The 21,462-nt window shown below is 55.3% G+C and overlaps 1 protein-coding gene and 1 long non-coding RNA gene across 3 annotated transcripts in view; one reads left to right on the top strand and one right to left on the bottom strand.

Moving 5' to 3' along the window:
- Window positions 1-455: 455 nt before the first annotated feature.
- On the top strand, window positions 456-15,528 carry LOC140698844 (uncharacterized). Its single transcript, XR_012076838.1, has 3 exons — window positions 456-1,279; window positions 8,762-8,907; window positions 10,559-15,528. It is a non-coding gene; the product is annotated as an uncharacterized lncRNA (long non-coding RNA).
- Window positions 7,508-21,462, bottom strand: part of LRP5 (LDL receptor related protein 5) — a 100,240-nt gene continuing 86,285 nt past the window's right edge. The window contains exons 18-23 of one of the 2 annotated variants that reach the window (XM_072970463.1): window positions 19,128-19,364; window positions 17,053-17,163; window positions 15,953-16,189; window positions 15,541-15,680; window positions 9,600-9,697; window positions 7,508-7,861 (exon numbers count right to left, since the gene is read on the bottom strand). In XM_072970463.1, the coding sequence (XP_072826564.1) occupies window positions 7,600-7,861; window positions 9,600-9,697; window positions 15,541-15,680; window positions 15,953-16,189; window positions 17,053-17,163; window positions 19,128-19,364 (1,085 nt within the window). In that variant the 3' untranslated portion in view covers window positions 7,508-7,599. The remainder of the gene's footprint in view (window positions 7,862-9,599; window positions 9,698-15,540; window positions 15,681-15,952; window positions 16,190-17,052; window positions 17,164-19,127; window positions 19,365-21,462) is intronic. The other variant, XM_072970464.1, reaches the window with a different exon arrangement.

The raw sequence follows: 21,462 nt of genomic DNA, 5'->3' as shown, positions 1-21,462 counted from the left end.
CGTAGCCAATCACGGCCCTGCCCCCGCCCCCAGATCCGCGCTCATTGGCCTTCCTCTCCCGCCCCCTGCAACCTATTGGCTCACCCTGCGGCCCCCATTGCACCCACTGTGATTGGCTCAGAGACCCCGTCAGTCAAGTGCATTCTTTTCCCATGGACTTGACGGATCCGGAACCTCTAGGACCCCGGAGTCTGGAGAAACAAATCAGAAACCGAGAGAAACCTGGTCGAGTCCCCCTACGCCGTAGCAACAGCCGGGCCTCCGCTTGACGGACGCTTCGGACGACCAATCCAATAGCCAGTGCTTTTCAAAACTAAATTGAGCCAAACCAGTCATGGCCTTAGAGCTGGGAGCTGCAAGGGAACCAATGGGGAAGCGAGAGCGGCGGGCAGGCTCGTCAGAGGGCCTGGAGGAAACCGGTGATGACGTGAGCCACAATGTGTTCCGGCGGCGGAAGTCGCCCGGAGCTGGGGAATTAGCTCAAATGGTAGAGCGCTCGCTTAGCATGTGAGAGGTAGCGGGATCGATGCCCGCATTCTCCACAGCCGAATTTTAGAACGTGCGGCGAAGGGGATTACCCGTCATGATCACTTATCCCTGAGAGAGTGACTGTGCCAGGAGATAGTCAAGGTGAGGACTCGGCACCCCTAACTGTGCACCTGCCACTGCTAGGGAGGAGAGATGCGGGGGCAGGGGTTCTCCTTTTGCCTTGCAGAAGGATTTACACTCGAGCTTCTATCAAAATTCTCCTCCGGTACCCCTGCCACCTCCCCGCCTCCCCTGGAGGGGCGAGGGGGCCGGGCTGGGACACCTAGGAGGTGCTGCCTCCTTCCTAAATGCACGCGAAGCGCCCTCCAGAGTTACGTGTAAATCAACAAGAGGGCAAAAGTTGGCGGCAGGGGCTGAAAAGGGCAGACAGGACTGGGGGCCCGTGAAACCCAGCCGGAGTTCAACGAACGCAAAATCGCACACCCACGAGAGTGCGTGCGGTGCAGGGAGGCTTAGGCTGCCGGCTGCTGAGGAGGGAGTGCTCATCTTTCGCGGACAGGCAGACCTCGAGTGAGCAACCTGCGGGGGTGCGCTAGGAGCGGAGGATCCCGCCTCTCACGTCTGTGGAGCACGTCAGACACTACCTGGGCAACACTAGAGAGTGGTTACGTGAAACAGACTGCAAAGTGGTGGAGGTCTTCCTGAGCAGGTGGCATTTCAACCCACAGGACACGGAGAACAGACGTGGACCTTTGTCCAGGTGGCAGGGAGAAAGACCTGAGACCCCACGGTGAGGCTTTGGAGCAGGCTGGGTTGTGGTGAGAGAGGGGCACACACGGCAGAGAGAGGAAATGTCACAGATGACCGGGTCCTTGAGGCCAGTGCCACCATGCCCCGTGGGAAACTAACAACCCTGATGCTTACATGGGTGATGGGCCTGGAGCATAATGAGGGCTCTGTGTCTGGAGGTTAGCAGACCTCTGGTGGCGCTGACTTGGTTGGAAATGACCACCCCAGCTCAAGGAGGGGAGGCGGGCTTACTGTGGGGCTTCCCCAGGCTGACTTCCAGAGTCTAGGCTGGGAGTGGGGGAGGCAAAACCACAGAGTTAGCCACAGGGCTGCCTTCCCAATGCTCAGCACCTCTCTGCACCGCCTTTGCACCGGCCCCAGCTGGCCTGAGACTCCCTCCACCGAATTGGCTCAGATTTCAGAGCTCTCCCACCAAATGGCAGGAAGTATGGAGCCCAGCTTGAACGGAGTCAACCCCAGCGCCTGGGAAGCTGGGTCTCTGGTGCAAAGATGCCCTCCCCCAGCTCGTCCCTTCAGCGGATCCTGTAGCTAGAGGCAGGCTCCCTAGGAGCTTATTTCTAGTAGCTCCGTTATCATCAGTATTATCATCCCCATTTTACATGTTAGTTAACTGAGGCCCAGAAAGACTTTTTTATTTTTTTGGTTTGATGACTCTTGGCCTTGAGACCCTAATTTTTCTTTTTTTTTAATTGAAGTATAATCAGTTACAGTGTGTCCATTTCTGGTGTACAGCATAATGTCCCAGTCTTGCATATATATGTATATTCATTTTCATATTCTTCCAGAAAGCCTTTAGACACTGGGTGTGGTCCATGTGGGCTGAGTGACCTTGGCTGGGTGATCTAATCCCTCTGACTCTCCAGGTCTTATCTGTAGAGTACTGGTAATAACACCTACCAACCTGGGTCCGTGCCTCTGAAGGTACTGGGCCTCTAGGGAGGCTGTAACCGAGGGCAGATATTACCTGTATTGATTCAGCTGCTCAGAGAGGCTCAGGGCCTTGCCCAAGGCCACACAGCTAGTGAAGAACATGGTCACTATTGAAACTGGTTCAGAAGGTGTGCTTGGTGCGGAGGGCTAGGGAGAGGGACTTAGATACAGATACCCAGCAGTGGGGCGGGAGCAGGCATGCCCAGCAGAAGGCACTGCAGAAGCATGGTAGAGGGGGAGGCACATCTGGAGGACCAGATTGGGGTGATTACAGGTCTGGGGGAAAAGAATGGGAGAGATTCATAGAAGCGTTGGGGGTAAGCGAAGGAACCTGGGGTTTATCCTCAGATAGTGAGGCCAGGAAAAGCTTCAGAGCAACGGAAGGGCAAATTCAGGCCTGACCATACTTCAGAAAGGACCATCTGGAACAAGAGCAGCAAGGCTATGCTGCAGAGGTAGTACAGGGCCAGAGGGGCAGGCCCCGGGGGCTGGACCAAGGAGCACAGGAGAGGCTGCAGGGAAGCCCAGGACAGTAAGGGCACTCTGTAAGCTATGATGCTTCAAACAATATGAAATATAATGTGGACCCTCTGCTGTTGATCAGGACTGAAAACTCAGCTTTATTTCTAGATCCATTGGACTAGAAGCTTCACGAGGTTAATTTTTTTTTTCACTGCTGTATTTCAGTGCATAGTACTTAGCACACAGTAGATACTCAGTAAATGATTGTTAATTTAATTAAAAACTTTTAAAAGATGTCCTGGTCTTTCTGACTGACCAGATGCTTTGAGAATATTCCTTGGTGCTGACCCTTCCCTGCAGCTGGGACCGCCTTGGTCTTCCAAATTCCTTTTGGCTGGTGAGGAAGTCTTAAGCCAGCTATCTCCTGACTTTCCTTACCAAATAATCCAGCACAAAGCCTTAGTCCTGTTCAGCCTCGTCTCTCTCTTGCCAGTCCATGTCTTTATTCCAGTCCTCTGGCACAAGTCAGTGTTGTTGACAGGGGTTGGTGCCTCAGAGGGACACTTCTGGGTGTGTGGGCAGGAGGGGGCAGCCAAGGCTGGGAGCTGCCCTCCTGGGGAAGAGGTGGCCCAGCCACTCACTGATCATGCTTCCCTTTACTCACTCATCATCAAACGACTTGTCAATACCTGCTTCAGTCTCCTCCATCCCAGACTCAGGTGGGCCACAGAGCCATGTGCCCTATAATTGCATGAAATCTTCAATACCTCGCCCAACGTAAGTGGGCCCCCAAAGTCTCCAGTATGATGAGCTCCTAGCCTAACCAGCAGGGTTGAAGTCAGGGAGAACTTCCTGGAGGAGGAGGCATCTGCATTCAGCCCATTTCCTGAGGACCATGGGGAGCTTTAAGGCTTCATGGAGGAGAGTTACTTCAAAGCTTTGTATTGGCCTCACCATCATAAAATGTCTAGATTTCCTCATATCACTCTTTTTCCCCTTAATCCTTTTGTAATTTAATTTTTAATATTTAGATTTTCAACACATCTTGACTTTTTAAAAAACTGTGAATAATTTCATACGTACTCAACAGTAGAGAGGATAGTATAGTAAATGCACACGTGCCCGACACCCAGCTAGGACTCCTTCACTTTTGGGAACAGACACAGAGCTGCCAAATTTTAATTCTATCAAGTAATGATTTTTTTTTAAAGTGCCATTTACTATTACCATGATTTCATGAAAGAAAGGACATTTGAACACACATATACACTCAGATAGAAAAGACTAGCTTAGGATAAAGAAAGAGGCTTTAAATGGAATGAGCTCTCCTCGAGGACAAAGACCCCCATTGTCTTTCCTTCCGTTGTGTCACCAGAACTCAGTCCTGATCCGAGGCTGGAGTGAGGCTCCAGAAGCGCCCAGGCTGGTGCTGGGTGGTTGCTGGGTTGGGTTGGAGAGAAGGAGGTTATGAAGGGTGGGCCCGTTTTAGCATGGAAATGTAACTCTTTCTTTTCCTTTTCTTCACTGCGTTACGATTCAGTCTGGGTTGGGGAGGAGGTATTTCCCTTACTATCAAAGTGCTATTGGTGGCCTGAGTGTTGGTAGAACAGGAAGTGCTAAGATTGCAGACCATTAGGGTTGCCAACGAGCTTACAGGGAAAGAAAAGAAGGCCTTTGAGTGGCGAGGAAGAGGCAGAGAAGTGGAAATCTGGGAGAGGCCCATGAGGGGAGGAGCCAGCAAAGGGTTCCACAGTGGGACCCCAGCTCCATGGTCTGAGGGTGTGGTTCAATAAGGAGGTCCCCGTGCCAGAAGAGCCAGCCAAGGGGCTCTCAAGAAGGAACTCTGCAGGGGCCCACCCAACTTCCCAACCACCCAGGCTTCTCAGGGACAGAACCGCCTACATTGCCTACATCCTGGTTTCCCAGCGTGTTGCCTGACAGTGGACATGCACAAGATCTGGTCACATGGATTTTGTTCAACTGCTCAGGGCAGCTGTAGGTTCAAGGGGGCTGCTGGATCCCAGGCAGGGGGGAGCTCCCACACCTGTCCTGGGGTTGGAGGGAGCCCATTCATAAGGGAGACCCCACAGGGCTCAGTAAGGGATGGAAGAGACTTGAGGAGTAGTGGGTCTCATTGTGGAGGTGAGACGGTTTGGAAGGAAAGTAGAAGCCCTTTTGGCTGCTTTGAGCGGCACCCAGTAGCCAGTTGGTGATGTTTATTGGCTAAAGTAATGAGTGAACAAATGAATGAAAAAATTCTGGGTTTACTTCTTTTTCCCCCCAAGGCTTGGTTTCCTCAACTACAAATAGGGGATACCTTCTACCCAGCTCTGCTATTGTGAAGTTTAAATGAAATAAGCCAGGTTAACTTCACCCCCCATTTAAGACATGGATTAGACCTCACCTCCTCCAGGAAGCCTTCCCTGTCTTCCCATCTGAATAGGGGCCCCAGGATATCTCAACACTATGCTTTCCCCACAGCTTTGGAAACTGCCCCCATTCCTGGATTTTGAGCACCTTTAAGGGAGGAGTCCTATCTGACTACTACTCTCTGGGTCGCCCAGCCTGTGAATTAAGTGCAGGGCTCTGCACGCAGTAGCTGCTTCCTGAAGGCTGACAGATTTTCTTGGCCCATAGAAGGAGGCCACTGAGTTGACCCTCACTCCCCTTTGCTGGCCGCATGGCGGGAAGGGGTCCAGAGAAGTGGCCTCTGGCACCTATAGCCATGCAATGGCTCTACCAGGATGCCAGGGGAGAGGGAGGGGAAGGAGGAGGGCCTCTAGGAGGGTGGTTCCACCTTCTTCCCAGTGCGCACACAGGCTGCCAGGGGGCAGGAGCTCCGCCTCCCCTCCCCCACCCCTTCCCAGACCCCTGGCCACCCAAGCAGACGGGCTGGCTGAGCAGGAGACTAGAGGGGAAATCTCCCCATGATGCAGCTGCTGCTTCTGATTCAGCAAAGGTGCCGCCTGCTCCACTGGCTGCTCACATGGAGACTGGTGCTTTAATTAGCACCCTCAGGGTGCAGGGCCCAAGTGCTCAGAGCCCTGAGCCTCTACAGGCAGCTCCCCACCTTGGGCTTGGGAGATGGATGCACCCTCTAGCTCTGCTGGTCCTTAGCGCTATGAGCTTGGGCAAGTATGTCACCTCTCCCACTTACCAACGACCTGCCAGGCCCCCGACGGGGCGAGGCGTCTTCACAGGCCTTATCTCGTGGGAGCCTGACAACAGCCCCGGCGGCGGGTGATGGCACCCTTTCTGGACAGACAGAGCAGTGGATAAAGTGGATAAGAGATGAAGCTTTCCAGAGTCAGGTCTGATGCTTCTGGTCACAAAGGGACCTCGAGTGTAAACCCCTGCTGGGGGCTCAGGCGGCCTGGGGTGGGCACTTAGGACAGGACTCCCATGCTGTTGCTCAGCACTGATGGCAGGTCACCCCTGCCCCACCACCTGCTCTCAAGAGGTCCCAGCAGCAGGAGCACCAGCAAGTCCACCTGTCTCCATCACTGCCGTGCTGACCCAGGACCTGGGGGAACACCATGGCAGTCAGGGCAGGAGAGGCAAGTCCCTGAAGGTCCGTCCCAGGAAACCAGGCCCATCCCCAGCTCTGTCCCCTGGCCAAACCAGCTGTCTTGGAGCTCTCTGGGCCATCATCCTTCCTGTCCCACCTCTTCAGCACTGGAGCAGCAGGGTTGCCATGTGTTCTGGGATCCACATCTTGGAGACTGTCCAGCAGCTGGTGGGCTCCCCACCCTTAGCTGTCACCTCCATACTCCAGGCCCTGTGGGTCAAGGTGCAATCTCAGGGGCTTGTGGGGAAGCACTTCTTCCCGATCTTTGAATTTTGATTCTCAGAGAGCGCATCCAGCACTCCACATCGTTCTCCCCTGACCTCCCTCCGCATCCTGGTTGGGGTCAGGCCCTTCCTGGCTGTTGCATTTCCTTCCTCCCTACGCTGGGAACATGGTTCTTCCTGTCTGGCCCCAGAACAGCCCAGCCTCCTCCTGACACATCATTACTTACTGATTTCTGTCTCCTTCCAGAGACTGGGGACCCCAGGGGCAGGGACCAGGCCTGATCCATGTTGCCTCCAGTACCACCTGGGTGGGCATGGGGCAGGCAGTGTGTATTGACCATCTCTGAGGACAGGGCTCCACCCGGCCTGTCTGCAGAAATGGACAAGGTGGGGCCCGGAGAGGGCAGGGGGGCTCCCTTCCCTGCTTGGGGCCGGTGTGGCCTGGCAGCCCCATCCACGGGGGTCAACACGGATGGCAGGGCCAGGAGGGGCCCCTGGCCCCCAGCACTGTCTTGATGCGCAACTGCAGCCCTGGGCTGGCACACACTCAGGGCAGATGTCAGCAGGGACTGGCCAGGGGCCCAAAGCCCAGGTATGTAATCTGTAGAGCCCAATGCAAACTGAAAATACAGGGCTTTGATCTTAAAAATGATTCAGAATTTCAGGATAGCAACAGAAGAGCATGAAATCAAGCATCGAGCCGTACATAAGCCAAGCATCCATGAAGCTGCCCTGCCTGAGGGCCCCTGTCCACAGGTCTCACCGCCCCCGCCCGCCCTGGGAGCCCGATGGGGAGATGCCGGTGCTCAGGAAGACCAGTGCACAGGAAGCCGTCCAGGGAGGGCCAGAGGCTGGCGTTCGCTCTGTGGGGACACTCAACTCGAACACACGTGGCATGAAAGAATGGCAATGATGTTTTAAAAAATTAGGTTTATAAATATTTTCTCCATTGTACAAAGTTTTCCCAGCCCTGCCCACCCCATCACTGTTCACATTCCTCATGTTTTTTAAAATCCCAACTATATTTATTTTTTAAATCATAAAATATATTTTTTCTTTGTTCATATTTAAAACTATTTACAGGGGGGCAGAGAGGCCGGGGTGGCCCGGCCAAGGTCAGGACGAGTCTGTGCAGGGGGACGGAGGGGGCGGGAAGAGGTGGAAATAGCTCCTCTCGGTGGCGGGTGAAGGGGGGCAGCTGTCCTCCGCCGACAGGTACTGGCTGTGGGGCGTGGGCGGGGGTGGGTAGGGGTCTGAGTCCGAGTTCAAATCCAGGTAGTACTTGCTGGCCTTCCAGCGGCTGGCGCTGTAGTCGCTGTCACACACGTCTGTGCTGCAGGGCGTTGTCGGGGGTGCCATGCCGCGGATGATGTAGGGCCTGGCGGGAATGAAGAATGGGAAAAGGGTCCTTGATTTAGAGTGGCCCACGTGCCTCTCCACCCATCAGGCTCTGGGGTGCCCCAGCTGTGCGGCCTCCCTGAGCCCTCAACATCCCCACCTGTAAAGTGGGCGCACCTGCACCTACCCTGCAAGGACTGCAGCCCCAGGCCAAGGTTGCCTTTATGGGGAACGAGGCCTCCACAGCCTACCTGGCTGATCTTGGGCAATTTACTTAACCTCCCTGAGCTTCAGTTTCTCATGGACAAAATGGAGAGGATGAAACATCATCCATTTCAAAAGGGGCTTATGAGGATTAATTCTGCATGGGAAGTGCTGGAAACAGTGCCTAACACCAGAAAGTGCTCAACAACCATTCCCCCTTCTCTTATTACTGTAATCACTGGAGACCAAGTGGCCTGGGATAGTCCCATCCTGAGTTAAAGAAAGCTGATGCCCCAGGTGTCTCCCAACTGCCCCTCAAGATGAATCGCCTTTGGGCCTGAGTCCTAGGTGGGATCACAGTGTGCTGGAGCCATAGTGGGGCTCACAATGGGCAGGAAGGTGGAGTCAGCACCAAAGAGCCAGGGAGGGACACCTGCACTGAGGAAGCTGCAGCAGGAGCACGCCTCCCGGAACCCTGGGAGCAAAAAGGGGGCCGGACAGACAGCACAGAGGGCAGAGGTTTTGGAGGTGGAAACAAATCAGGACAGAATGAGCAAAGCGTGAGGTAGACTGGAGGCCAAGGGGCCTGGCTTGGCTGGTGTGGATGTGACAGCCCTGGAGACAGACTGTGACACTGAGGCACTGGGGAGCCACGCAGTTTTCCTGAACAGGGCAGTGACCCAGTAAAGGGCCCAGCCCCTCCAGGATCGGCACAGCTGCCCTGCTCCCCTTCTAGGTCCTGGAGTTCCCAAACCAGCCACCAGATGGCAGGCGGCGCCGTTTGGAGGGTCCAGGGCTCCAGGAGGATGAAGCGCCCCAAGGCCCTGCTCCCCACGCAGCGGGCAGGCCTGGCAGGGACCCAACCCCCACCTTCACTATCAGGTAGCCCGCTTGGGGGCAAGGGACCCAGGGCACCTGGTGGGTGGGACCAGTTGGCCACGGCCACCAGGTGGAAGGGCCGCAGGTTCACCTCACCCACACCAGCTCTGACATGGCGGGATGCAGGCCAGGTACCCCACCCTGTTCACCCTCAACGCTCTCCAGGAGCCCCTCCCCACCAGGGAGGTGGGGCGTGCAACCCCAATATGGACAGCGTGGGGTGCTGAGCAGGCCTATGTGGTTTTTGGAGTCAAACAGGCCCTTGCAGTAAGGAGAGAGGATCGCCCCATCCAGGGCCCGCCTCGCTGCACCCCGCGGATGTGGATTTCATTCTTATGGGGACCAAGGAGTGGCGTCCCTGCCCAGGTCCCAGCATGGGATTCAAGCACAGGCAGGGCCCTGGGTCTGGGGCGGGGGGAGCCCTGGGGGCGTCCTTCAAGGGCACGACTGCCCTGGCTTCCAAAATACCACAGGGGCTACCTCCCGAGCCCCCTCCGCATGTGGGATCCTGGTGGTTTCCGAACTCAGGAGCAGGCGCATTTGCTCTTTTTGGGAGGCGGCCAGGGTAGCCCGAGGGGCAGGAGGGCTGGGGAAGCAGGGTCCCCAGCGTAGAGCCTCCGGCGCTCCCCACCTCCTGCTTTCTCCCCTAGGAAACAGGGACCAGGCCCGGGTACCGCAGGCGCCCGGCTCCGTACCTGTAGGGCCTGGCGGTGGCAGGAATGTTGGAAGAGTAAAACACGTCCACGTTGTACAAGGAGGGGTCCGTGGCGGGGGATGGCGGTGGGTTCAGGATCTGAGGGGAGCCAAGCAAGGTCACACTGAGCCTGCGGTCCCCGCCACCCATCACGCCCTCCCAGTTTCCCCGCCCACAGGGGAGGGGTGCAGCTGGTGCCTCCCCAACCCCTCATGGTCCGGGAAGGGGAAGCAGCAGCTGGGCCCCTGAGGGTGGGCACGCGGAGGGGAGAGCAGGGTGGCTGCCAGGGCCCACCCATTGACCACTGGTGACCCCAGGCCTAGTTCTGGACACTTGGCTGTGGGCTCAGGGACCCCACCTCCGAGCAGGCCCCAGAGTGTCACCACTGTGCCACAGAGTGCCCTGCCAGGCTCCACTGGGACTTTTCTGCCGGCTCCCCTTTTGGACTTGGACTTCTCCATCCTCCCACATGGTGCACAGTCTAATCCCTGTAATTCACTCCTTATTCTGAACACTCAGGGGACCTGTGCCAGGGGCTGCCATGCGGAGGGAGGGGCCCAGCCCTGCTGCCTGCCCTCCCCACCCTCTCAGCAAACCAGGAGAGGGTGCCCTTTTCTTAGGACTATACTGCCCCAAAATGTGATAATAAATACACAACTCTAGCATGTGAACATGCCTTCCAGAGCCAGGCCCCACAAAAGGGACAGAGTGACCTGGGGCCAAGGCACCCACCAAGTCTGCACTTTCCCCAGCAACCACTGCCGCCAGCACCCCCACCTCCTCCAGCTGTCCCTGCAGGGGGCACCACCAGATACCGCTTCTGGCACCCCTACAGCTGACAGAATAGGACTGTCCCATGTGCCCTGAAGGACTGAATTCCCCGAGGTCCCTAGGGTAGGGAAAAAGCATGGTGTGGATCCTGACAGGGGGCTGAGTCTTGTTTTATCACCTCCGTGGCAGCATGCCTCCTGCTGAGGGGCTTCACCTCTATAGGCCTCCGCATCCTCATCTCTAAAATGGGGCTAAGAAGACGGCTTCCCAAGGCTATCCTGACTCTTGGTGAGTAACATACACGAAGTGCCCACGCCTTCCTCCTGCCCCTTAGGAACTGGCATAGACTCCTCTCCTTATTCTGGGGCCGGGGGGGGGGGGTCCTCTTTAGCACAGACAGCCAGCTTGGGGATTCCTCAGGATTTGACACCAAGGTTGGGAAGGCACAATATTGGGGGGGGGGGGGGGCGCCGAGGGCGGTGTTCAGAGAGGGGAGCAGAAACCAGGCACAGAAGCCCAGCAAGAAGGGCCTCCCCCAGCTGCCCCTGTGCCCCAGCCTGTGGGGTCCCGTCTCTGCATCTGCCCATGAATTTGACTGGGTCTGGCTTCTCTTCACTTCTGCCTCCAAAGCAAGCTTGGGGATCCTGCCCAAATCCCTCCTCTGCAGCTGTCAGTGCCACTTCCTGCAGGGCACTGAGCAAGGCAAGGTCGAGGAGTCTGTCCAATACTGCAGTGGGCAGATTTCTAGCAAGTTCGGCTGGTACAGCACCTCAGCAACTTCTCGGTCATCTGGTGAGCAGCAGCTGGGGGCTCGTCCTCAGTCTCTTCCTCTCAGCTGACCTGCCTTTCCTGTGTTCCAGAGAGTTCTCTTTACCTCTCACTGGCCAATTCCCTGCAATTCCAACCCCTGCTAATAATTCTGTATATTAAACTTTCTCTGTTCAAATCACCGTGTGGTTTCTGTCTCCTGATTGGACTTCGACTAATAAAGGCCACCTGGGGGAAGGGTATCGCTCACGTGGTACAGTTTGTGCTTAGCATGCACCGGGTCCTGGGTTCAACCCCCAGGACCTCCATTCAAAAGTAAACCTAATTACCTAATGAATAAACAAAATTATCTCCCCCGCAAAACAACAACAACAAACAAAAAAATTGCTAAAAAAAAAAGACTGCATTTAAAAAATAAGTAAATAAAGGCTGCCTGGTAGCCATCAGCACAGAAATAAAGTTGGATGCCTCCCGCCTCACCCAGTACACCTAACTGCATTCCAGGAGAATCAAAGTTCTCAATATAAACATGAAACCTTGAAAGCGTTAAGAAAGAGGACATGGAAAGAAATTATTTCTTACAAGCAGATAAAGCCTTTCTGAGCATGACCAAAAAACCCCCAAATTCCCATGAAAGACTGATAGTTTCGTTGTATACACAGCAAAACACAACATGGACCAAACCAAAAGATAAAAAGTTTAGAAAAATATTTTCAACACATATCCCAGGCAATAGGCTGCTGTTCTTACTGTATCTCTCTCTATATACAAAAAGCCCTTACGAATGAATTAAAAATACTGATAACCCAATAGAAAAAGGACATAAATTCACCCTTCTGAGAAAATGAAACTACAGCAGTTATTAAACACACAAAAAGATATCTGATGCTACATGCAGCGAGAGAAGTATAAATTAAAATGACAGCACCACGCCATTTCTACCCTAAATTAGACCTGAAGAGAGTGTGTTTGGGAGGGACAGTCGTGCTGGTGTGGCCCTCTGCTGGCGGGAAGACGGACTATTCCCTCGTGAGGGCCACTTGGCAAGAGAGGTCAAGGTGACCAACACTCGGCCTCTGCAGCCAGCCTCTTCCTGCGGCCTCCCTTCAGGAGGGACATGAGGAAAGTGCAGGAGTCCCGGGAGGCCCTGGTGGAGTAACAAGATCCCGCCCGGGAGCGACTGGACACCCACTGGGGTGGCCCAGCTGCCCCAGCCAACAAAGGGAGCTGCTTAGCCACCAAGCAAAAGAAACTTGAGGGTGCAGGAGAGGCATGGTAGGGAGTGGTCGGCTCCAACACAACCGCCTCAGGTGAGTAGTTACCACTCAGTTGCTTGGCCTCCTCATTTGCAAAATGGGACAGCGATGGCGCCCCCTTCTGGAGCCGGGGTGATGTAGCACAGGGAAAGTGGATTTTCTCAGCGGGGAGCCTCAGAAGTGCTGGGTCAATGCCAGCTTTTACTTATTGCTGGCAGCGAAAAGCAAAGCTCAGAGAGGAGTTACCATTACCTTCAGACGCTACCATGTGGGTTTTAAAAAGTTTATATGAAACTACTCTGTATGAGACTATAATGGATGGATACATCTCATCACACATTTGTCCAAACCCACACAATCATACACCACCACGGGCAAATTCTGACGTAAACTATAGACTCAGGGTGGTGATGACGTGTAGGTTCACGGACTGTCACAAACGTCTCACTGTGGTCAGGGATGTTGATCAAGGGGGGGAAACGGGTATTTGGAAAAATTTTTTAAAAAGACAGCTTTAAAAAAAGAAGTGCGAATGTAAAACTGGTGAAATCTGAATAAAGCCGAAGGCTATCTTGTCAATGCCCTGATTAGGACACTGTACTCCTGCTGTAGACTGAACGTTTTGTGTCCCGCCCAAATTCATATGCTGAAACCTAATTCCCAACATGATGGTATTAGGAAGTACAGCCTTTGGGAGGTGATTAGGTCACAAGGGTGGAGCCCTGATGAATGGGATCAGTGCCCTTAAAAAAAAAAGAGATGGGGGGGGTATACCTCAGTGGTAAAGAGCATGCTTAGCATGCATGAAGTCCTGGGTTCAATCCCCAGTACCTTCATTTAAAACAAACAAACAAATAAATAAATATTTAAAAAGAGACCCCTCAAGAGGGAGGGTAGAGCTCAGTGGTAGAGTGTGTGATTAGCATGCACAAAGTCCTGGGTTCAATACCCAGTAAAAATAAATTAACAATAATAATAAATAATATAAAGAAAGAAAGAGACCTAATTACCTCCCCCCTCAAACATTTTTTTTAATCAATTAAAACAAGAGACCCCAGACAGCTCCCTCACCCCTTCCACCATATACAGACAAGACAGCCACTATGAACTGGGAACCACGCCTTCAACAGACATCAGTCGAACCTGCTAGAACCTTGATCTTGAATTTCCCAGCCTCCAGAACTGTGAGGAATAAATGCGTGTTTAAGCTGCCCAGGCTATGGTGTTTTGTTACAGCAGCACGAAGGGGCTAAGATAACCACCAGGGAAAACTGATGAAGGGGAGATGCGACCTCTCTGTATTATTTCTTACAACTGAATGTAAATCTACAATTTCTAGAAAAGTAAAAAGAAGCAAAAATTCCTCTCTTTGCTGGGATAGTTAAGCCATTCTCTCGTAATCCCACTTATGCACAGGTTTCCCTTGGGAGGACACACGGGAAACTCACCATAGGCTGTGCCTCGGGGCAGGGGGGAGACCTGACTGGGGTTGGCGGGGGAGCTCTTTTCACTGTGCGTTCTATTGCACCTTTTGAATTCTGCACCATGAACCTGTATTACTGATGCAAACCAACGTAGTTAATTTAAAAATAGCTGGCTCTGTGCAGGGTTTCTTTTGGGGATGATGAACATGTTCTAAAATTAACCGTGGTGCTGGCTGCACGACTCCAAATATACTAAAAACCATCGAATGGTACAATTCATGTGGGTGAACTGTATGGTATGTGAATTATATCTCAATAAAGCTGTTTCTAAAATTTGCTGGTCAGTGTCATCTCTTGCTGCCGAGTAGGGTTCCCCCAGTTCCCAGCAGGGGCTGGGGATGGAGAAGCCAGTTTCTCGAGTGTCCTCGTGGCAGCATGGGGGGCCCCAGGGGTCTGTCCTGGAGTAAGCTTGGTCTTACTCGGGGTCCTGGTGCTTCTAGCTGCTTACATGGGGCATCTGAGAGTCAGGAGACAGTAACAGCAGGGAGGAAGAGAGGAATGCTGGGGAGTATGGGTTCTTTTGTGTGTGTGTATGTGGTGTTGGGGATTGAACCCAGAACTTTGTGCATGCTAAGCATGCACTCTTCCACTAAGCTCTACCCCGACGACCCTGGCTGAGGAGAATTCTTAAACTCCAGGCTTCTGGTTCCTTGTGCCCTCTGCCTCCAAAGAACAGTCAAGCCCTGGAGCCTCCAGGAGACTCAGGTCCCATCCTGCAAACCCGAGATAATGACCCCTGCCGCCCGCTCCCGCCTAGGCCCTGCCAGCATCAGGAGCGATAGGGAAGGACTACACCCTGGATGTGTACACTATGCCCATAAGTACAGGAAGGCCCAGCCCTGGTGGCCCGAGAAAGCTCAAGGGGCTGTCTTCACTTTAGACAATCACACCATCACCAGAAGTCAGGTTTCAAAGAATTAAAAAGCACAGGAACACATGGAGATAGAACCTGACGTTAACGTTTCCCCAGATTCACATCCATGCATCCAGCCTGCCCCAGTTACCCCACGGTCGCGCTTTTGGAAGTAGGGGTCTTTCCCAGCCAGCCTTGGGGAAAGGGTCCCCTCTTGGGATGCTGTGGTGCGGCTAGAACACTGGGGCTTCAGCATCTCATGCCCTGGACAAACATTTCATCCTAGAGTGCAGCTTGGCCAAGGGCCAGCCCTTCACCCCATGTGGGCTGCTGGAAGCTCCAGGGAGCAAGCATTTTCAGCCACGAAAGGCGCCCTGTGAGTGCCTGTCCTTGGAAAACAATCCAGCTGCTGTCTGGGAACAAGCAAGGCCTTGGGCAGGAAAATCGGGTGTTTCTAGTGGGGACGCTGAAGGGAAGCTGGCTCAGGCACCCCATCCAGACAGGCCCTGAGGATGGGGCAGCCTGCACAGGACAAAGACCGCCGCCCGGACACGACAACGCCCAGCAGTAACACTGGGAGGTGGGAATTCTGGGTGAGACCTCCACTTTTTAGATATTTCTGTGGCTTCCAGATTATCCACAACGAATAGGGGAACTCTTTTCTAAGTAGAAGATGATGTCATTAAAAGAGAAAACCTACAGGTCAGGCATTGCACCCACCATTCTAAGCAGTGGAACAGCTAATCTCTCCAGAAATCCTGAGGTCACGAGATGTGCCCCCCAGCCAGGCCTCCTCCTGCCCCCACTCACCGGCGGGTACAGCGTGGCCTTGGTGCTGGACGAGCTGCTGGACGAGGCCCCAGTGACGTGGTTCCGGTCGTAGAGGGGCACCCCAGCCCGCCCCCCCATCAGGCTCACAGAGCTCATCATGGACTTGCTGCATGAAATGCCTGTGGGGGGAGGGGGACAGGGCAGGTCAGGGACCCGGTGCCCCACGAACACAGTGCACGTGCTCTGCTGCCCATGAGACCCAGATTCAGGTGAGGAAGTTCTATGTGAGATGTGTCCCCACCCAGCTGTCCCCAGCTGACAACTTGGGACACACCCCATGAGGACAGCTTCGGTCAAGTCCAAAGAGCACTCCTGATCCACTCACGCCACGTCCTGCCCAGGCTGCCACCCCCTCCTCTGCCCAGAGCCCTTGCACGTCTCAGGCTCCTACCTGGGAAGGGGCCATGCTGAGAGCCACCAGGGGCGATGAAGTTGAGGGGCACATGGGGGGTCCCACTGACATACTCATGCGGGAATGGCCCATTGGCCCCTGCGTAGCGCTGACACACCACGCGCTGGCAGACGAAGTAGACCCCGCCCATGACGAAGAGCGAGAGGATGATGCCAATGACCGGCCCGATGGCGCTGCTGTGGGCGGGGCTGTCATCCGAGGGCAGCTTGGTGATTTCTGCCAGAGGACGGGCAGGAAGAGATGGCGGGTGTGAACCAGAAAGGAGCAGACCCTCCTGCAGGGGGCCAGTCCTGTGTGCCCTGGAGGGACTGCTTCTGCCCTGCCAGGCACCCACTGATGGAAGGCGGAAGGGATGGAGGCTGACATGAAGGTGCGAAAGTGCTTGGTGAGTCCCGTGGGGATCCATCCTTCTTCCCCACTCACTAGACTTCTCCATCCTGCAGTCAAAACTCTCAGCCCAGGTCCCTCTGCAGTGATGAAGTGGCCATATCCCCACACACAGGGACATACTCCCACTTCCTGTCTGAATCAGACAGCCTTTCAGTAGCCACTATCTCCAGGAAGCCTTCCCTGACTGCCCTGGTTTCACATCCTCTGACCCCTGTGTCCCTGAATATACAGGCCATGTCTCTCAAGGGGCATGCAGCACGTCCGTGTGTGTGTTTGCACGTGCGCATCTCTCCTCCTCAGCCAGACAGCAGGCTGCCAGGGAAGGGGCCCACCCCCATTTCATTAGGGTGATCTTGCCTGACAGATGCCGAGTGAGGTCTCTGGGCAGAAGCACACTGCCCTACACGGCACAGTCAGTCCCACCGACCTATGCCTTCTCCAAAAGGGGCCTGTCTCTTTGCCTCTGTCCCAGCTGGAATGCCCCTCGGCTCACAGTCTCCCCTTCCCCTCCTCACAGCAGTCTCCACCTCCATGAAGTCTTCCCTGCCTCCCTGCCAAGGCTAAATACTCTCGACCTCCCAGCCTCCTCAGTACCCGCCATTTCCTCCCTCAAGACTGCACAGTCCCAGGAAGAACCCCAGCATGGGGTGACCCCCGCCCTGGTGAGCCCCCTGCAGAAGCCAGCTCACCACACAGGAGCTCATCGGAGCCGTCGATGCAGTCAGGAAAGGAATCGCACTGCTGTGTGATGAGGATGCACTGGCCGCTGGCGCACCGGAACTGGTTGGGCAGGCAGACGGCTGCAAGGAGGGGCCTTGAATTCAGAGAGGCTGGAGGGCATGACGCGGCCAGGAGCACTGAGCAGATGACCACAGACCAGTGCTCCCTGCCCTGCTCCCCAAGACCCAGTAACAAAGGTCTGGGCTCCGAATGCAGAGCAGACAAATGGGCCCTTTCTATGACCAGGTTGGGGCACAGTTGCGGCAAATCCAGTCTTCACCCTCCCCTCGATGACCCCTGTTCCAAGGCCTGTGCACTGTTGGGGATGGGGCAGGGAAGAGATCTCAACGACTCAGGGAAGTATCCATTCACCAGGTTCCTACCATGGATCAGGCCCACACAGCACCAGGACTAACACCGCCCCTGCGCCCACGCTCTCCTGGGTTACAGGGAGGTGAGAGCCAATTAGAGGACCACCCACAAGGAGCCAGGCTCCCTAGATGGGGTGGGGCAGGGAATAGGTGATGTACCAGTGGGCTTTGAAGGTCAGGAAGGCGGAGTAGAGCTCAAACGGGAAGGCAAAGACAGCCCCGCTAAGTAACCGGTGTAGCTCACGGCCTTTGAGAGGAGGAGGAGGAGGAAGACTGGGTACTGACAGCTGCCTCTGCCTCCCTGCTCTGGAATGCTGACCTGCACGGGGCCATAGGCCATGAGAAAGGCTGTGGTCAGGTGGGTGGGGCTCAGCCATCACCTGGCCCCCAATACTTGCTGTCTAAGCTCCCTGCTGCTCTGCCCCAGGCACCTCGCTCTGGAAACTAGAGATAAGGAACCCTGTCCTTGCCGTGGGTGGGAAGATCTGCAGGAGAGGAGGGTGGAGCCCAGAGCCTGCACAAGGGCCTGCTGGCCTCCAGATGCTTCCTTTCACCAGGAGAAACATTCACAGTGGGAGGAGGAGGGGGTGGTTCCTATCTGGGCTCAGCAAACTTTTCTGTAAAGAGCCAGAGAGTAAGCATTTAGACCTTAAGGACCAAAAGTCTCTATTGTAACTACTCAACTCTGCTGTTTGAAGGCAAGATCAGCCACAGACAATATGTAAATGAATGAGCCTGGCTGTGTCCCAATAAAACTTTATCAAAATAGGTGGTAGTCTGGATTTGGCCGTCAGGCCGCACTGTGCTAATCCCTGGTCTACAGTCTCCATCAAATTCTCAAAGGGTCTGTGAGCTGGAAAGACTTAATGACTGCAGCTTTACAGAAATATCTGGGGAAATGACCCCTAAACAAGGCTGCTCATCACAAACAGGGTCAGTGGACAGTGATAAATAAACATCTGAATTATCCAAGAGCAGGACCCTGTGGGTAAGGGGGTGGCAGCTAGAACCACCCATTAACAGCTCAGTGTTAGTCATGGGGCCGTGGTGCTGATAATATGTCACAGGAACCAACTGAATAGGTCATTTACAAAAGGAAAATCCAGAGAGGGAACAGAGATACATGTTTCAACAGTCATGGTCTAAAGGGAAATCCGGCAGGTCAGAGTGGACCCAGATCGACTAAGTAAATCTTTTTGCAACTCCTGGTTCAATGGGATGCTGGAAACCACCCAGGAGTGAGCATTATCCCACAGACTTCCCTTTGGATATGGCGATTACCCAGGGTGTAAACCAGGAAAATCCATCTGACTACTGGATTTCTGTAAAATTCTTGACTGAGTGAGGGAAGGCAAAATAGATTCTCACAGTCCACCTTCAAGCCAAATTGCTTGGTGGGCAGATGGCAGGGGTCCTCAGGGGCCTAAAACTAACATTTTTCCCTCCCAAGCTGAGGAGGCCTGGCAATTTCACTCCAGGCAAAGGTTCTACAGCGACCCTAACTGTGTGCGGCCAGATGGAGCCTAAGCTCCAGGGGCGACGAGCAAGTGTCTTGTGGGAATTGCTGTGCTCCCTAGAAGACCTGGGAGCCTAGGGGCGGGGCGGGGCCACACTGGAGCGGGGCCTGGGCAGGGAAGGGTGTGGCTGGGGAGGCGCCGAGGGCGGGGCCTCACCATCGCAGTCCGCCTCATCCGAGCGGTCCTGGCAGTCGGCCTCGCCATCACATCGCAGCCGCAGGTCCACGCACTGGCCCCGCGCACAGGGGAACTGGGCGGCCGAGCACACCGGGCAGCCCTCCTCGTCACTCTGGTCGTCACACTCTGGGAAGCCGTCGCAGCGCCAGGCCCCAGGGATGCAGTCAATCTCCCCAGTAGCACACGCGAACTGGTCGGGGGAGCACGTGGGAGGTTCTGAGGATGAGAGAAAAACCATCACAGGCCGGCCTGGCCAGGCAAAAGCTGGGCAAAGCACATCTGGGTTTCAAAACAAGAGACACACTCAATTCACCAGGAGAAACATGTACAGTGGGAGGAGGAGAGCGTGTACCCACAGTGCTGTGCATCCTGTCTGCTGTCCCACCTCCAGCCCCCAGCATGTGACAAAGCTGTCAATCCAAAGCACAGGGACTGTGTACCTGGCCTGGCTACACCAGTGTCCACTGCACCCTCATCGGAAGTAGGAGGGTCAGAGAGCGAGTGGTCAGCACCCACACTGTGACACATTAGGGACAGCTGGAGCAGTGGAGCCAGCACTCTGTGGATGGCCAGCACACCCACAGGAACGCTGTGGGGGTTGCTGGTAGCAGACCAGGCACCTTGCTGAGGAGTGAGCTGGGGAAAGCAGGCGGTGAGGATACCACAGGGGGAGCAGAGGGGGAGGGGCAGGGTTCCAAAGCTCCCTGGAGGAAGGAGTCCTGTGAGGGTGGTGAGCTGGGAGGGCGAAGGACAGGAGATCTGGGGCCACCTTCTACCAGGTAGCCATGGCACATCACTCCACCCCTCGAGGTCAGCTTCCCCAGCGCAGGCCAGGTGGAGGCCAGACGCGCAGCATCGCTCAGTGAACAGCACTGTCCCGGGGGCCGGGATGTGGGCAGAGAGACACAGGAGGAGCCCCTCGGCCCCAGGCTGCCCGTACTGCCCAGGGGTCCTGTCATCATCTCTCCCCCGCATGGAAGGTCACAGAACACTAACCGTGGCCCAGAAACCCACTCAGACTTCGTTTTAATGTTTAAGGACAGTCCTCCACGCCCTTGAACCCCAATTAAGGAAAAAAGTATGGACTTCACAGAAGTATTGATTTCCCTGTGCACTACGCCTTTCAGTATCTGGAGCCCATAACTCCCAGGGTCCCACTGGGCTGAAGGGGGGTGTGGGTGGGTGAGGAGATGTGAGTAAAAATGAAAAGAGGGCTGGCTGTTCCCACTGGGCTCAGCCCCAGAGGCCACGCCAGGGACAAAGGAGCTCTGACACCCACAGTGCCTCACAGGAGCCAGTGATGGATGTGTGCGCACTGAGCCACCAACAAAGAACACGTGGACACTGGCCACGGAAAGGTGTGTGTGGACGGCGGCCCACGCCCTACTCTGCAATTCCAGCCCCAGGGGCCCTGGGCCTTTGTTCTTTCAACTGCCCGGCCTCCCATGCTCTGATTTTCCGCAGGCCCCAGTCCTGGAGAGTGAGGACAGGAGAGGTGGGTTGTACAGACCTGGGGTTGAACCCAGGCTCCCCCAGCAGCTGTGCAGCCTGAGGAACCCCCAACCTCCCAGAGCCTCCACTTCCTCTTCCCTAAAACAGAAGCAGCCTCCCTCCATCGCAGGCTCCTCACAGGACCAACGGAGCAGCAGGGAAAGTGCGCGCGTGCGCATGTGTCCACGTGCATGTGTACACCTTGGTGAGGCTCACACAGAACTGGCAGTGGTGCTGCTGAGATGCTGAAGCATCTCAGGCTGCCCCCCGCCCGTCTGGCTCCTGTCCCTGCATGAGGTACGAGGGTCCGTGTCACCTCCCGGGAGCCTCAGTGAGCCCTTATCCTTCTGGGGAGCAGAGGCCAGGGAAGAATGGAGACGGGGACAGTAGGTACAGGCCTCTTGGGCTGTGAGAAAGGGCCTGGCAGCCGCAAGTCTGAGGGTCAGAGCCTGGGAGGGCAGGTGACAGAAGGGCATGCCCTCCTGTGGGGAGGCCCAGGGCTGGGGTCTGTGGGACAGCTGAGCGCTTTGTGCAGCCTCCTCTTCTCCAGGGCAGTGGGGGTGTCTGTGGGGGCTCTCTCTCGGGCCACTCTCGGGCCATGAAGCCATAGGAGCCCTCTGGCTGGAACTCATAAAAAAGCCACCAGGAAGCGCAGGAAGGTCCAGGCGGCCCCCACCAGAGGACAGTTATGAAACATCCCCTCTGTTTGTGGCCAAGCTCCCTGGGTTCACAGTGTGAGGTGGGGCTGGAGAAAGTTCCAGAAGGACAGGCTCACAGTCCTGCTCCCTGGGCTCCTGGGCACTGGCCACTCCAGGGGCAGGAA

The sequence above is a fragment of the Vicugna pacos genome, chromosome 10 (genome assembly GCF_048564905.1).
Source record: "Vicugna pacos chromosome 10, VicPac4, whole genome shotgun sequence".
NCBI lineage: Eukaryota > Metazoa > Chordata > Mammalia > Artiodactyla > Camelidae > Vicugna > Vicugna pacos.
Note: the sequence above shows the minus strand (reverse complement) of the source record. Positions and strands in the feature narration are given on the sequence as shown.